Source organism: Aptenodytes patagonicus, chromosome 15 (assembly GCF_965638725.1).
Source record: "Aptenodytes patagonicus chromosome 15, bAptPat1.pri.cur, whole genome shotgun sequence".
Lineage (NCBI taxonomy): Eukaryota > Metazoa > Chordata > Aves > Sphenisciformes > Spheniscidae > Aptenodytes > Aptenodytes patagonicus.
Genome location: NC_134963.1, coordinates 7,489,728 through 7,505,477, shown reverse-complemented (window position 1 = coordinate 7,505,477; position 15,750 = coordinate 7,489,728). Strand labels below are relative to the sequence as shown.

General features: G+C 54.9%; 1 protein-coding gene across 5 annotated transcripts in view; it reads right to left on the bottom strand.

The window, feature by feature from the left end:
- CUX2 (cut like homeobox 2) overlaps window positions 1-7,846 on the bottom strand; it is a 71,612-nt gene extending 63,766 nt beyond the window's left edge. For 3 of the 5 annotated variants that reach the window (XM_076352805.1, XM_076352807.1, XM_076352806.1), the window contains exon 1: window positions 6,889-7,127. Coding sequence is in view for 2 of the 5 variants with exons in the window: in XM_076352809.1 (XP_076208924.1) it covers window positions 7,721-7,846 (126 nt within the window). In the remaining 3 variants the exon portion in view is untranslated. Of the gene's footprint in view, window positions 1-6,888; window positions 7,128-7,720 lie in introns of those variants that run through there. The other 2 variants (XM_076352809.1, XM_076352808.1) reach the window with 2 other exon arrangements.
- Window positions 7,847-15,750: the final 7,904 nt, after the last annotated feature.

Below are 15,750 nucleotides of genomic sequence, written 5' to 3'. Positions count from 1 at the left end.
CAGCAAACGCTCACAGGGAGAGAGACCCTGTGGAGGAGCCTGCACCAGCAACTTGGGCACTGAATTCGGGACCCAAAGGTGCTGCTAAGGGGAACCTCAAGGGACCCAGCGTGATGCTCTGCCCTACCAGGGAGAGTGGCGAGCCACAGTCCTGCGGGGTACAGGCAGCTGCAGCATAGGGGTTCCCCAAGAGCCTTCCTCCTGGAGGGCACCACCCTCCCCATCACCCCATCCCAGCCGCCACGCGCTGCTGCATGGCATGTGGGCATCACCGGGAGCTTTTAGCAAGGCTGCTCCCCCAAACCGTGCCCCTGCTGAGGAAGAGCCCACCGCTCCCCAGCTGTGCTGCCGGACCCCACCCCTCTGCCGAGAAACCGGGGGGATGAGAGGGGTAATAATTACCCAGCTCCCGGGGATGAAGCAATGTTTGCAAACCGCTCCGAGAGCCGCAGACGAAGGTAGCTCTCCCCGTCGGCATGATTAATAAAGAATAAATGTCCTCTGCAGCCAGGCTAAGCAATAACACACCAGCTCCGGTGCCGATGAGCGGCTGTGCTTACACCGCACATTACAAGACCCGCTGCCAGTGCCAGGTAATACTTTATTATGTTATCCCGACGGAAGAAAACAAAGGATGCCCGAGGTCCTGACTTCAGTGTAAAACTGCAGGAGCGTTACCAAAGGCAACGGTAGCATGCTCAGAGCGGCTGACGCACGGCACAGCTCCCACCAGAGGAATATTTACACGGGGTTCAAATTGGTTATTTACTTTTTTAGAAATCCGTGTTGCAGAAGAACTAGCTAGCATGCACACGGCAAGCAATTAATATTAAAACGGCCACGCGTTAGCGGCGAGTCACTTAAACTGCAACTAAATCAATACTCTGGGGTCCTGTTGCAGCTTTGGGGAAATCATTAAGTGCTACACCAAAGTAGTCAAAAAAATAATTACACAGCAAGGCCATATTAAAAAAAAAAAAAAAAAGAAAAAAGCACTGAAACCATTTTGGAAGGAGTTGTCAGCATGTTCAGCTGTGTGAAATCGTGAAGCTCAACTTAAAAGGAAAACCACCAATGGTGGGGATACTGCAAAGCAGCTCTTCGGCAGACACGGCCAAAATAAACCGTATTAAATACACAGATGAAGTTGAAGCAGCCCGTCATCACACGCTGCCCTTCTGACGGGGTTCCTGCCTGCGAGCCCTGGGCAAGCAGTTATTGTCCCCCTTGTCCGGGGCTCCCCCACCACCCCAAACCCAAGCCAGGATGTGGCAGCGCTGGCCTGGGAAGGGGCAGACGCTGCTGCTCCCCTGCTCATTAACAAGCACTGCGGTAAATAACGAGCACTTCAGCCTTCCAGGCTATCTAAGCCTTTTGGTTAGATTTTACTGATGACCCCCTGTGGCTGGCGTCTTGCTGGCTTTGAGAGCTAGTTCTTCATTGTGCTGATACATCCTGGACCTCTTCGCAAAGATGCCCCCTGAGATCCTGTGCACGGGCAACCGAAATGGCGCACACAACCCTTCCAAGGGCCCTTCTCTGCAGGAGACGATGGACAAGCGCACACCCACGTACCCAGGGCATAGGCACAACCACCAGGATGCTGCCAGGCCCCTTTTTGGGGCGATTTACCCTGAGATGCTGGTTTGCAAGAATACTCCATCCCTTGCAGCCCAGGAGCAGGGAAACTGAGGCACAAAGCCATTGCCCAAGGAAGCAAGGAGGTGCTGGGACAGAGCCCGACCCAGCACCGGAGCTGTTTCACTCCATTCTGAATCGCAGAGATTTCTCAGCCTGCGATGGGGAAGGGGACACGATCCTGTTATTTTACGGTGGGCTGGGAACAGGAATCCTGAGTTTTAACCCTCCAGCAGAAAAACCCAACGCCCCACGCTCAGCCCTGTCCTCCCCACCTGATGAGCCCTGAGATGCTGGGGCGAGGTGCCCACAGACCTTGCACTCCCCACCGAGTCCCCCACCGCATCGCCAAAGCCAAGCCAGGAGAGGGGGATCTTAGCAAGGCAGTGATCCTGAGCAAGCCGGACCCACCGTGGGGCCAAATCCTCCTTCCTGGGTTTTGCTGCCTCAGCAAGACACACCAAAAGCTGCAAGAAAGCGTGCACCACAAAAAAAAAAAAAAAAGGTAATTAAAGGAAACTCAGTCATAGATCCTAATGCAACACACACGAGAAAGTGTTACGAAAGGGGAAAACTTTTTAATAAAGTCTGCAAGTATATATTCCTCCTTTATCAACCTCAAGATTTATTGACCTGAGAAGCCATATTGACTGAATAAATCTTGATAATGACCCCAGCAGAAGTCAATACCTGCTTATTATCTCCCAAGTTGGGGAATTACATCTTTCGGTAATAGGAGCAGGATGGTACAAAATGTTCTGAGAAACTTCACGCAGCTTTTTTTCGGGGGGAATGGATGCCTCTAATGTGCCTTTTCCAATCCGAGAGGGAATCTGCCACACCATTAATACAGCGAGCGAGCTGCAGCGTGGTGTCTATCTCGAGGTCTGGCAAGGGGGGAGCACACGCCGTCGCTTTTGAACCCTAAATTAATTTCATTTCAGGGCAGGCTGTTGTAGGAGCAGGATGCTGCAGCTCTCCATCGCACTCCCTCCCTGCAAACAATGGCCCCGCATTTTCAATTTGCCATGTTGTGTCAAGCAGCTCCCGGGATAATTCCCTGAAATTCAAGATGTGGGAATTCCTGCAGCGAGGTATGTACAGCACTGTGATTGCGCTGGCGCCCAAGGGAGGAGGGGAGCAGCATCGCCAGCATCCCACGGGACAGGCAGCTACCCCTGGGAACCCAAAACCACTGCTTTTCTCCAACCAGCAAAATAGGAGGAGAAAATAGGAGAGCAGACGGGCCACTCCAGCCCCCAAATCCATAGGCAAACAAAGCCTTCAGCATTTAAAGATGGTGCTTCTTTTGCCAACAGTTAACTTTCCGTTCAGCAGAGAAAACAGTAGCTACGGGACCAGCGCGCACAACAATTATGCCTGCATTTTTATTTGAAGTCTCTGCAGACAGCAAGAAAAATTAACTGAAGGGAGCAGCTCCTGTGCCAACATATGGAGGGAGATGAATAGAGAGTTCTGCATGCTCCACTGAGGTTATCTAGTTAAGCAAGTACCTCCTAAAGGACTCGCAGGCTGGGAGTGTACTGTTTGCTTAATCTGGTCATAAATAATAATTCGGATCACCAAGTGTTTTAACATTCAGCTCCACCTGCAGCACAAAAGCCCTGCTGAGCCCTGCCAAACTTGCTGCCTGCAAGGCAGCAGGAGATGACGACGCAGCCCAGGAACCCCAACGAAATGGCTCCCCTCGCGCCATCGAGCCACACAGGGCATTGATGCAAGAGGCTCCTCCGCTGCCGGAGCTGGCCTGGGTTGGGGGTGGCAGGCAGCTGCCTCCACCCCATGAACCCCCTTCCATACTCTCCCCCATTTCAGTGGGCACAGCAACCCCAAGCGCTCTGCTCGCTGTCCCCGTGCCCATCTCCAAGCTGCATAACCCACCACGAGGTGGCAGGGCTGATATCCTTTCCTTTGGTCCCACAAAATCAAATTATATTTCCATCCCTGTCCCCTATTCGCCTCTTGGTCACAATCCCTTCCCCCCCACCCCCCCAAGGCCACAGAGACAACCCACTAAACTGGATCAGGAGGCCAGCACATACATCTCTAATGGGCTGCAGCACACACACAATTAATTAATGTATTTATTAATTAGGGAAGAAGTCACTCTTCGGGCTGGAATTGGGGTCACCAGTTTCTAAAGTGAGAGCTGCGGAGCTAAAGATAAACTCTAATTTTCTGCAGCTCTCTTCTTGTCTGGCAGCGTCTCAATTATTCAGCCACAGGAAGAAAAACCACATTTCACTTCAGCAACTTCACGGTCTGACTTTCTGCCGATGCACAAAACAGACCCAACAGCAGGTGGGACCAAGAACATTGGCCCATCTTGTTATCCCCTTCACATATAAATAGGAAATATCAAGTATTTACTTCTAATGAAGGATTTGGTGAGAACGGTGGGATGCGGGATGGACGCTCCACCTCAGCCTGTCCCAACGAGGGATCTGGGGTGGAGGCATGGAGAAAGGGGACACCACAAAGTGGTCAATGATGGTGGCATCCAGAGACACATGGGTCCCCCAGCCACCAAGGTTTTAATGGGCCAAGCTGGAGCATCAGCTACGCCTTGGTGGTCAGTTCAGCTGAACCTCCATGGTGGCACATGGAAGGGACAAGCATTTCTGGCTGCCACAGCCCTAGATCTCTAAGGAAACAGGGCTCCTGGGTAAAGGAAAGAAATGCCACTTGTGTCCCTGCCAAGAGATGGGCTACAAGAGCACAGCCGCAAAAGGAGACAGTGGAGAATCCACATGAAGAACACCATGACAAATGCCCTGGTCACTGGGAATGCCCCAAGAGGAGCACACACCTATTAGACACCAGACAACCCAATCATGAGACAGACATCTGCAGAGAACCAGGCTTCATTAGTACCATTGCTCCTAAATTCATATTAATTGTATAAACGGGACAATTCTGCAGCCCACGCCCTGACACACACAGAGCAGCTGGAGCCACTGGAAAGCACAAACCACATTCACAACCCCACAACGCTCCTCAGCCAGCCCCGGGCACGGGCTGCACTTGCATAAACCCTGAGATTTCAGCTTGGAAAGATGAAATCCCCCTGAGATGGGGCACCCAGAGCTCCCTCAGGCTCTCCCCTCTTCCCCTTGGGTACAGAGACCACGGGCACCACCCCACCCTCCACCTCTGCAAAGCAGGGCTGGGAACTGGTAGTGTTGGGTGCTGGAGGAAACTGGAAGGTCCCACCAGTCTCTCCATAAGAGCCCCAAAAACCACACGGGCCCCGGGGAATTTGCAGAGGTGAAGTTCTTCCCATTCACAGCCCCAAAAGTGCCTTGGCCTCGCCCTGAGGTTATCCTGCCCACGGGCTGCTCCACAAGAGTGCAGTTAAGTTTATTAGTCCAAGCTCCAAGAATTAAGCTTCAGCCAAGAGGACTGATAGCTTATTTACTGCTGTCGTCTATATAAAGAAGAATTTTGACACATTGTTAAATGATAGCACATTTAGATAAGTCAAGCTGTCATATCATTTAATGGATGTCTAAACTCCCTCTGTAGCTGATATGTAAAATTTATGCACTTCAGAATATCATAAGGTTATAATATTTTAATCACATCCACAGTTTTTTTTTTTTCCTCTCTCCCCTAAACTTTGAACAGCAAAAACATTCCATCAACCACACTGCGCTCCGAGGCTCCCGGCACACCGCCATCCAGCAGAGCCGCCGCCGCCGAAGTTTCTGCCCAACTCCGCTCCAGCACGCAGAGAGCATTTGCATTACAGGAAATAAAACGAAGAGCATTTTATTTGACGAACCAAACACTGGAGCTGTATAGCCAGAGCTCATCTGCATAATGAGATGTGAAGACATTTATAAAAGATGGCTATAATCGGTCTCTCTCTCTCCCCTCACTCGCGGTTGTATTTATTATCCCAAATCAGCAGCTCACAACTCTTCCCATTTTTTGCCGTTTTAACACAGAACGGGTTAGATTAAAACGGCATCCGGCACGCAGAGCGTGTAATCCATACAATGCTATCCAGAACATAATAAACCGAGAGCAAATTAAAACACAAAAACCCATAAAGGTATGAATCCCGCTATGACTATTATACACAAGAAAGCTGTAAAAAAAATACTGCATTAGTAATGTACACAATAAAACAATCTCATAACCCAGTGAAATATGGCTGGTATTATCTTTGATAGAATTTTATCTCTTCTCATTTCCAAGACTATTTGCTGTAAAAAGGCTCAACGCCATTTCAATCAAAGTGCTGCCGAGTAGCACATTATCTACATGTTTTACATATGCCCACCATTCATCAGGGTTGCTCAAACTCTGCCATTCCCAGCCAGCCCCAGGCCAGCAGAGCTGCTCAGACACATGCACTGAAAAGGAAAGGGAAAAAAAAAAACACAAAAGGAAAAAGCTCTTGGAAGAATGATAAAGGGATTGTTTCCCTTCCTTTTCTTTTTTTTTTTTTTAATAGAGGGCATTAGGCCAAGCTGGCACAAGGTCACCTTTCCCACCGTGATCCCAGCAAGGCGGCAGAACTGCTGCCTGGACAGAAGTCAATCCCCGCTGCTCCCTCTCCGGCTCTGTACCCAGCCACAGCCACCCGGTCAGGCAGAACGGCGGGGAAGGAGAGCTGCCCACCTCCCAGCCCACCTCTCCCTCCAGTGAAGTCCCCCCCCCCCCCCCGACAAACCCATGGAAAAGTAGCTGCCAATATTTGCCCTTATTTAAAGGTCTGCGTGCACCCAGGAAAAGTCATTAGCGTGATGTACCAAGGAATGCTTTTGTATCCGAAGCGCTTAGACCCGTAATCCCTTTCTGACCACAATGCCATAAATGAGCAGTCATAGCAAGCCGACCGGCCGTGGTACCTGCATTACTTTTAGGGTTGCGTATCACAGATGTAGCACATAATCTGCTTAAAAGCCAAAATGTATTAAATGCTGGAACTGTTGATACAGTACCAAAGCCCCATAAGTCGCATTTCAATTTGTTTACTCCCCTATGAAGCATGCTGCATTTTAAACTCCGTAATATCCTACAGGGATAAACCCATTTAATATCCATGTAAATGAGCGTTTTGGCTTTTGTAGTAGATCCAGGTTGGGTTTCATCCCATTATGTTGTGAGAGCTATTGTGTTAATTATCCACCTCCCCGCTACATAGGTGCCTATTTAAGGTCACAAACTGCCAGCATCCCCTGACAAACCTTCCCTCGTACACGTTAACAAAGGACTTACCGTTAATTTCACACACCGAGGGCACTACGGCGGGATACGGCATCCGTGACCTGCCCAGAACCACAAAGGATCTCTCTCCCGCCGCATCCATCACAAGTCCCAAACGCCGGCACCCAGCCCTTACCCGAGCCGGCTCGCAGGACCGTCAGCCGGCTGACGCCGATCGCCTTCCCTGACATTCAGGGCTGACCGAGCCCCGGCGCCGGCACCGCAAACCCCCGGCCCTGAATAACAATGGGAGCGCGGCGGGGCTCCGGGCAGCCCCGCTCCGCCATCCCCCGGGCTACCGCGCATCCATCATCTCAATAAAGAGTCTCTGCCCTCCCAGCGCCCGGCTCCAAACATGAGCGGGGGATGCAATTACAGAGCCGCCCCCGCTACCGGGGGGGGGGGAAACACCGGGGACACTTCGCAGCCCGCGGGCACCTGCGGCTCCGCTCCGCGGGCGGGGACCGCAAGAAACTTGGCGGAGCGGCGCGGGGGGCCGCGCTCCCCGCAACTTCATCCCGCGCAACTTCCCTCCCTCCCTCCCCTCCCGCCGGGGCGGAGCGGCGGCCGCCCCCCGGCCCCGCTGTCACCTCGGGGGCGGCGGGGCGGGGGCCGGGGCGGCGCGGCTCCATTGCCGCTAGCGCTGCTCCATGCTCCCGGGCGGCGCCGAACAAAGAGCGGCGGCGGCGGGGATCAATTTCTGATACCTATCGATGGGGAAGGGCGGGCGGAGGGAGGGAGGGAGCGAGGGGGGAGAGGGAGGGAGGGATGGGGGCGGCCGCCCGGATCCACACACCCCCCCACCCCCCCCCCCTCCGCCCGCTCCGCGGCCGCCGCCACCAACCTGGAGCCGGCGGACATCAAACCGCGTCCGGTATCGAAACATCGATCCCACGTCGGCGGCCATCTTGGGGGAGACCGGCGGCGCGGAGGGGCGCGGAGCGGCGCGGAGGAGACCGCCCGCCTCCATCGCCGGGGGCGGCCCCGCCGCCGCCTCGCCCCGCCCGCGCTCCGCGGGGAGGGACGGGGGCGGCCTTCCCCCCCCCCCCCCCCGCGGGCATCGCCCCCACGCGGGTCGTGGGACCCCCCCGCGCCTCCCGCGGAGCAGCCCCTCGTAGGCCTCCGCCGGGGAAGGGGCGCAGACCCTCGGTACAATTGATTTTTTTAAAACAAATCAGTGTTTTAGGGACGTCCAGCCGCCGCGGGAAGGTGGAAAATCACCATCCGGAAGCCGCCGGTTAAACTTTTTCAGGTTTTTTTTCTAACCTGACACATTCAGCAACTTTGACCCTGGTGGGAATTGCCACAGCAAACACACTCACAGCACACCACGGCCAGAAAAATCCCAAAATTCAGGCTGGTTTAGGACTATATTTTTAGGTGACTTTATGCGGTTGATCTCTGAAGAATTCAAACAACTTAACAGAAGAACAGGGCGCAGCCAGTAGCGCTTGGGCAGTAACAAAACCTGTCCAGAAATACCCTCTTTGCTTCCATACCACAAAAAAAAAAAAAGCTTTATGGTTCTGCCCCAAGTTGCCCCATATCCTGTTGTACCGACCACACCAACATCCAAAGGGCTTCGAGCGTTAATTCCCTTTCCCCAGGGGAAAGCGATAGCCTGCCAGCAGAGCCGTGCTGTGTTTGCACTGGAGGGACCCCAGCGCTGCTGGCCGTGTCTCACTTTTGAGTGCAGGAAGGCTGAGCTGCCCCTTCAGGTAGATTTTGCAGGCGGGTATTTGCAGACCAAGCAAGTGCAGCATTTTAATATTCCTGCTAAGGAACAGGTAACACCCCAAGCTGTTGTGCAGACACGTGCACATCTCTGCGCGCGGAAGAGCCCAGGGCTCCTGCCAGGCTGTGACACAAACCTGCATCCCAGCTCCCCTCCGCGAGACCCAGCATGGGGTGAGCTGGGGCCACCACCACCCCATGGTGGGGGGGGGGGGGAGGCAGTCCTGAAGAAGCATTGCCCCAGACTCACAAGCCACGGGTACCGCTTTGCCTCTGAAACTGCAAACAAGGGCGACAGGCAGCAGCCCCCTCGTTCACCAGCACACTGGTCCCTGCTGTCTTACCTGTCACCATTTGCCGCTGTGGAGATCCCCGTGCTTGGACAGGCTGGAGAGAGATGGTCAGCCGTCCCGTCCCATGTGCATGGACACCAGCAAACCCAGGACAAGTGCTCCTGCAGCTGTCACTCGTAGTCCTTCACCATCCCAGCCCCAAAGCTCTCAGCTCCTCTCGCTGCAGCAGACCTTGCGGCACTGGAGTCTCCTTCTGCACACAGCTGGGGAGGAAGCAGCCCCTCGGCCATCCTGGGGCTTGGCCCCACCTGGCAGCCCAGGTACTGTCCTGCTGCCATTACCTGCATTTTGCAGGACTCTTGAGATTCCACTAAAAAGCAACAATTTGGGTTCAGAAGACACCAAATAAAAGAAATATCCTTCAAACCACACTCTGCTCCGCAGGCACTTTTAACCGTCATGGGGACAGGTCTGCTCCTTCCCTTCTTGCTGTTTGAAGTTCACCTGAGCCAGGAGAACTGTCCAAAAGGATAAGGCAGACACCCAAAGTGACCTTGGCACCACACTGTAGCATAAACAGCTAGGACATGATCTCATCCTTCTCATCTCTTCCACTCAGAGAAACTCAGAGCTGCTCACAATCCCACAGTTGCTAAATGCCTCAGGCAGAAGAACAAGTGAACAGAAAATCAAAGTTCAAAGAAAGGATTTGCAAGAGCCAAGGCAGTTGTGTTAGAGAGAGCCTAGATGCTCCTGCAAGCCCTCCTCCAGCCTCTCCCCCATCCTGTCCCCCACCTCCAGAGCTGGCTGGAGAAGGGGGCTCCAACTGCAGATCCTCCTCACAGTGCTGCAACAAAAGCATCCACCTGGAACTGGTGAACCCCAGATGCAATTGCAAATGCCGACCTGAAATCTCAACCCCATTAGCATCAACATCAAACTCCATGGATGCTCTGAGACCCCAACCATCAGGTGCCTCTGCACTGCCCTTGCTTGGATGCACCCAAGTTTGCCCTGGGAACCCAAGTGCTATAAATAGATCTTCTCTTAACCCCACAACCACAAAAATCAGAGAGCCCAAACCACTGGGAAGCACTGAGATTTGTAGTGAGGTTGGGTCTGCTGGTGGTGCCAGGCAGGTGCTTCTCCTTTGGCTTAATGAGGCTGTAATTAGCCAGGGGTGAGAGCACAGGCTGTGCAAGGTGGGATCCCCCCATGGGAATTCATTTCCATCCCTCTCTCAGGGCCATGCACAGGGGGAGCTTTGTTTACAGGATGGGTCAATAAACCCAGGTGGGATGGATGGTGTTTGCTGGGGTGCCCTCTCCGTGCCAGCGGTGGGGATGGCTCAGACTGTTCACGACCAAGATGCTCCAGGCATCTGCTGTTGGACACCATCAGAGATGGGTCCCAGCAAGTGGACCTTCTCCCTGTGCCCACAAAGCTGATCTCACGCCCATAAATCACTGCCCCACTCTGCCGCTGAGGGAACAGAAGAGCCTGCTCATAAATCAGAAATAAAACTAACTTGGCATCTTTGGTGAGCAAATTAAATTGTGGGCTTTGGAGGAATGTTTCTGTTTGGCCAAATCATTAATAAATCAATGGGAGCCATAAGGAAGAGGAGAGGGGCTGCGCCCCGTGCCGCACAGAGGGATGGAGAGCTGCGGGGCAGCACGCTCCATCCCCGCTCCCCCTGTGTCCCCTCGGGCACTGCCCTGCTGGCCCTGGGGCACCCTGGGGAGAGCAAGGTGGAGCCTGGCCCTGCCACCTCCCCACCGCCCAGGGCTCACCCGCCCCGGGGAGCGCTGCAAGGTGCAGGTTAATAAATCAGTTTGTCTCCAGAAAGGTTTGCTTTGTGCGCCTGACAATAGCCTGTTGTAAATGGCAGCCCCTTGCCTCCTCTTCTGAAAGGCTTTTAATTAAAATATGGAAGGGGCTTTTCTGTGTACTTAAAAAAATCCCATATTGTTAGATTTCAGCACACTCCCATTTCAGGCGTTAATTTATTCTCGCCTTCCTGCCGTTTGTGATCCACATGATAAGTCCTTTGTGCGGTGATCCGGCCCCATTAGGCGGCCGAGGGGTGATGTTGGCAGCGAGAGCCATGTGCCAGCGGTGATGGTGAGCTCGCTCGGCCACCTTGTCCCGAGGATGGGCAGGGGGACGCCAGGAGCCACACCAAGGGACAGCAGTGCCATCAGGGTGAGCGGGGACAAGTCAGGCCTTGGGGCTGGCCAGGAGCTCAGACCCGGCTTCAGCCCTGAGCGCAGAGCAGAAAGACCCTCTTGGAGACCCAGACGGCTTCTCCCGGAGCTTTGTCCCCATCCCGTGCAGGGGAAGGCAGCACAGCCCCTGTTAGCTGTCACCAAGCGGAGCTCGGTCCTGGGGTATGGGAAACCCTGGCAGGGGTCCCAACGCCTCCCCCGTGCCCCCCGCTGCAGGGTCTCTGCCTCCTCCAGCGGGAGAGGCCAGGGCTGTCCCAGCGATGCCCGGCTCTGCCTGGCTCTGCCTGGCCTCCGCCAGCCCAGGGAAGCAGGAGCCACCTCCCGCAGCGGGGTACAGAGCCGTTCCAGTCTCTTTCCCATATTCTAGCAAATGATTTAAAGTGTTTGAGAGCGTGGAAGCCCATTACCGCAGGTGACATAGCTTCATGGCCAGCTCCCCTCTCCCTGCAGTCTGCCCTCTGCCTCCAGCCCCTCTCCCCCCTGCCCCTCTCTCCCTGCCCTCTTCCCCTGCCCCCCTCCCTGCCCTCTTCCCCTGCCCCTCTCCCTGCCCCCCTCTCTGCCCCTCTCCCCCCGCCCTTCTCCCTGCCCTCTTCCCCTGCCCCTCTCCCTGCCCCTCTCCCTGCCCTCCTCCCTGCCCCTCTCCCCCCGCCCCTCTCCCTGCCCCTCTCCCCCCGCCCCGCCGGGGACCGGGCAGCGCCCGCACCGCGCCCGCTACAACGGCGCCACCTGGCGGCCGCCGCGGTATCTGCAGCGCGTCCCGCCGAGCCGGGCCGGGGGCGCACGGCGGGACACGGGGGGCACTGGGGGACGCCGAGGAGCTGGGGGGGGGGCACGGCTGGACACCGCGGGGGCACACCCCTAGGGGGACACTAAGGGACATGGGGGGGACATGGGGAGCACAGGAGTGCGCAGGGTGAGACACCGGGGGGGCACAGCACCCTCCATCTCTCCTCGATGCCCACCGCGGCTCCTGCAGAGCGTGCACTGAGCTGTGCCCGGCCTCAGCCCTCGGTGCCCCCCTGGGTGCCCTAGGATGCACGGGGAGGGTGCCTGGGCCCCTCCACCGGCTGCATTTCTGACAAGGCTACTTATTTCCAGGCACATTCCCCCCACAATTAGCACATGCTCTTTAATTAATTTTCCTCTTTTATTGCTTCGCCCAAATTATCTCAACTATGGCGCCATTCAGCGTGCGCAGGGCGGATAATGTTGCTATTTATGGCTTTCCCCCGTCAACGCCGTGGCTTGGGAGGCCAGGACAGCCACCTCCTCCTGGGGCCGCATCCTGTGCACAGCGCAGGGCACATCCCCGGGATGAGCCAGCAGCTCAGGGATGGGGGTATCGTCCGTCCTCATCCCCATCACCTGCCCTGCCCTGAGGCCAGCTGGCCTGCAGCTCTGTTTTGCGGGTGGCAGCTCTTACCCAGACCCCTGAGTTGGGCAAATCCTCCTGAACATTACTGCGGTGATATATCCTTCCGAGTGAAAATGGAGCTGAATCAGGCAAAGCTGCTAAATTAAGTCTGTCTGGAATAAGCTGTTAAACATTGAAACCTTCTGAACACCAAGGGGAGATGGATAAAACCCTTTAAAAGCTCCTGAAAACACTGCCAGCAGAAAGGGGGTGCGAGGGGGGAGCATGCCGAGCAAGGGCGAGCTGAAAAAAAGGGAAGGATGCCCCCAAACCCCCACGCAGTGGGAGCCAAGGTGCAGGGATGTGGCCAAGGGTGCAGAGGCTGTCCATGGCAGAGGAGATGGGCTTCAGCCACCAGCCAGCACTGGGACACGCGGGCCACCCCTATGGCCCCCCTCAGTGTGAGCACCAGGGACGTGGTGGCCACCACCGCTGGCTTCAAACTGCAGCTCTGAGCTGCACAGCAATCCATCTTTCTACCTTTAATAAGCTTTCTTCCTTAAAAATAATCATTACCAATAAACAAATATACCAGCCAGTGTATATAAGCATCAAATTAAGTAGCTACATGCATTTGTTATACTTGATATAGCCTTGTTAACTGGAAATTCCTAGGTTTGGAATATGTATTGATTTCAGCAAACATATATTATTTTACTGTAAGTACCAACAGCCATTGTAGTTAATATACAACAGTTTAATTTAAAATGCATTAGTTTAATAAAAATGCATAAAATAGAAGAGAATTGCATTAGCTTCAATAAAAAATTCAATTTCATAAATATTATCCAGTGTTAAAATGCATTGATTTCCCAGGAAAATGTATTGGTCAAAGGTGATTTACATTGGTTTGAATGGGAACGTACCGGCGTGTATACATATGTATTAGTTTAGTCAAATGTATCTGATCGCAGAAAAAAATATCGGTTGGAGCAAAAGATATTCATAAGGAAACGGCAACAGCGTGGAGCGAGCGGCTGCACAGGCTGGCTCTGGAGCATCCCGGCATGCCAACGCGGCCGCGCTTGGGCAGCCCTGGGGCTGGGACACCCCCAAATCAGTTCCATCAATGTCCAAACTCAGGGCTACCTGTGGGCACGATGCTGCCGGGCTCCCTGGGACGAAGGGAGCCCGTTATCGGCCACGGGCAGGACTTGACTCAGGCGCAGGCACACGTCTCGCTCAGGCAGAGAACGCGCCTTGAAAAGAGCGGGGTTAATCAAATCCTTTTGACTCCATTTTTTAATCGAGCTCAAGAGGGGCTGTCCTATTAATTAGAAAGGCTTTTTCATGTAAAACACAGACTCCTTTGCAGATAAGAAGGGAAGATGCTTGATTTTGCCATGGCACAGATACATGTGTTATTCCCTGACATCCATTCACAGGCTGCAGCCACTTCCCAACAGCTCTTTTGTTCGCTACAGAGCTGTATAGGCATATATGTACATACATATATATTTAAAGCACTCATTTTTTTCCTGGATGCCAGTAAGTCCCCCAATATTCACAGCAGGAGAAGGAAAAGATGTGCTCGGAGCTGCCTCCATCCCTAGGCTGGACCGGGGTCCTTACCGGGGGTCAGGATCCAGCCCGTGCAGCACAGAGGATTACGTCTGAACAGCGAGAAGTGAGCAGCGGAGCAGATGCACCGTCTTTCAAATTACGGCAGAAACACAGGCAGCCATCTGCACCCCATTCCTGGCCAGAATTTCTGTGCCACGCTCACTGCAGCCGGCCCCTTGAAGCCCTCAGCCATCATCTCACCCCCAACCACAACGTGGGCAACACCGGGGACAGACTGAGGTCTGATCTCTTCCAGGCTGGGCAGGTAGAAACAGTGCTTTCCCCCCAAAAAAAAATGTTCTGGGAAATCTCCGCAGCTCCAGGGCTGCCTCCCATGCCACCAGCCATGCCCTGGCACGGACGCGGAGCCAGGGATGGGCTGCACCCAGGCAGTGCCGGCGGCTCCATGGCCAACCGGTCCCGTTAAACTGCTACACATCACTTCCCTGATGCTTATGGATTTTTCCTTAATGCCACAAATTAAGGTAATTGGGCTCGGCTGGCCAATGAATCCAGCTGAACTTGGCAGGAGGAGGGAGCGTCTGCGCTGAGACTGATCCCACTCATCCCCGGCTGTGCCTGCATGCCCAGGGTTGGTTCTTACCCCAGCTCTGCCCCTCGGCTCTCTTGCCTGCCCTTTTGCTCAGACAGACCCCAAAACCCATCCTGAAATCCCTTCCCTCAGCTGCAGCTTCATCCAGATGAGGCAGTCATTCCTGGATCAGGAGTTTTCTCCTCTCCGGGCACTTTTCCCTATGCATTTCCCTGCTGCCTACTTAAATCCTCCCCGTAATGCCACCCTGGCTGGCTCAGCCGTGGCAGCAGGGCATCGAGGTGCAACCAAGCGGCGAGTGCCAGGGATTAAACATGATATTTGTGTCCTCTGGGGGAACAAGGGCAGTGTCTGGGCAGAACCCAGAGCTCTGGGGATCCCATTTCATGCTGCCTTTTGTTCCCAGCCCTGTCCCAGCCCTCCCCGTTCACCCACCAGCCTCCTCAGCATGCGGAGGGGACAATGCCGGGCAGTGGTGCAGGCAGTGAGGCCAGCAGCCCCCTGCGCCCCAGCCACCGGGTCAGGGCCATGCCAGGCACGGCAGAGCTTGGGGGGCTGCGGCGGTGGCTGACAGGCATCGTTGGGCTGCCAGCACCATTCCCACCCCAGCACGCCCACGCCACCAGGGCAAGGCGAGAGGGAGGGGAGATAAAATTAACAGACTAAAAATACTGAAGACAAAACAGAACTGCCAAACGGCCCGGTCCCGATAGCCAGTAGTTCTGCTCCATGAGGGCAGTGGACCCTGGCAGAGGTTTTGCAGGGTTGCTGTCTGCCTGCCCACGGTTCAGTGGCTCCCGCTGCAGAAATGCAGCCTCTGGCCAGGGCAGCCGTGCCGTGCCTGGGCTGGTGAGTCGTGGCAGCTGGGCGGCGTGAGTGCCAGTGCTCCCGGGCGCTGCAGGATGTAGCCCCGCACTGGCTGCCAGAGACCGGGATGGGGAGAGTTAATTGTGTGCATCTCGCCAGGACCAGGGCGAACAAGTGTTTGGCTTAACTGGGTGACAGGTGCCTCGGTGGGGGGTGACACATGAGAGAGGAGCCCTGCATGCCTGCCTGGCTTTGCGGGAGCTCAGCATCCGCCTCCAGCCT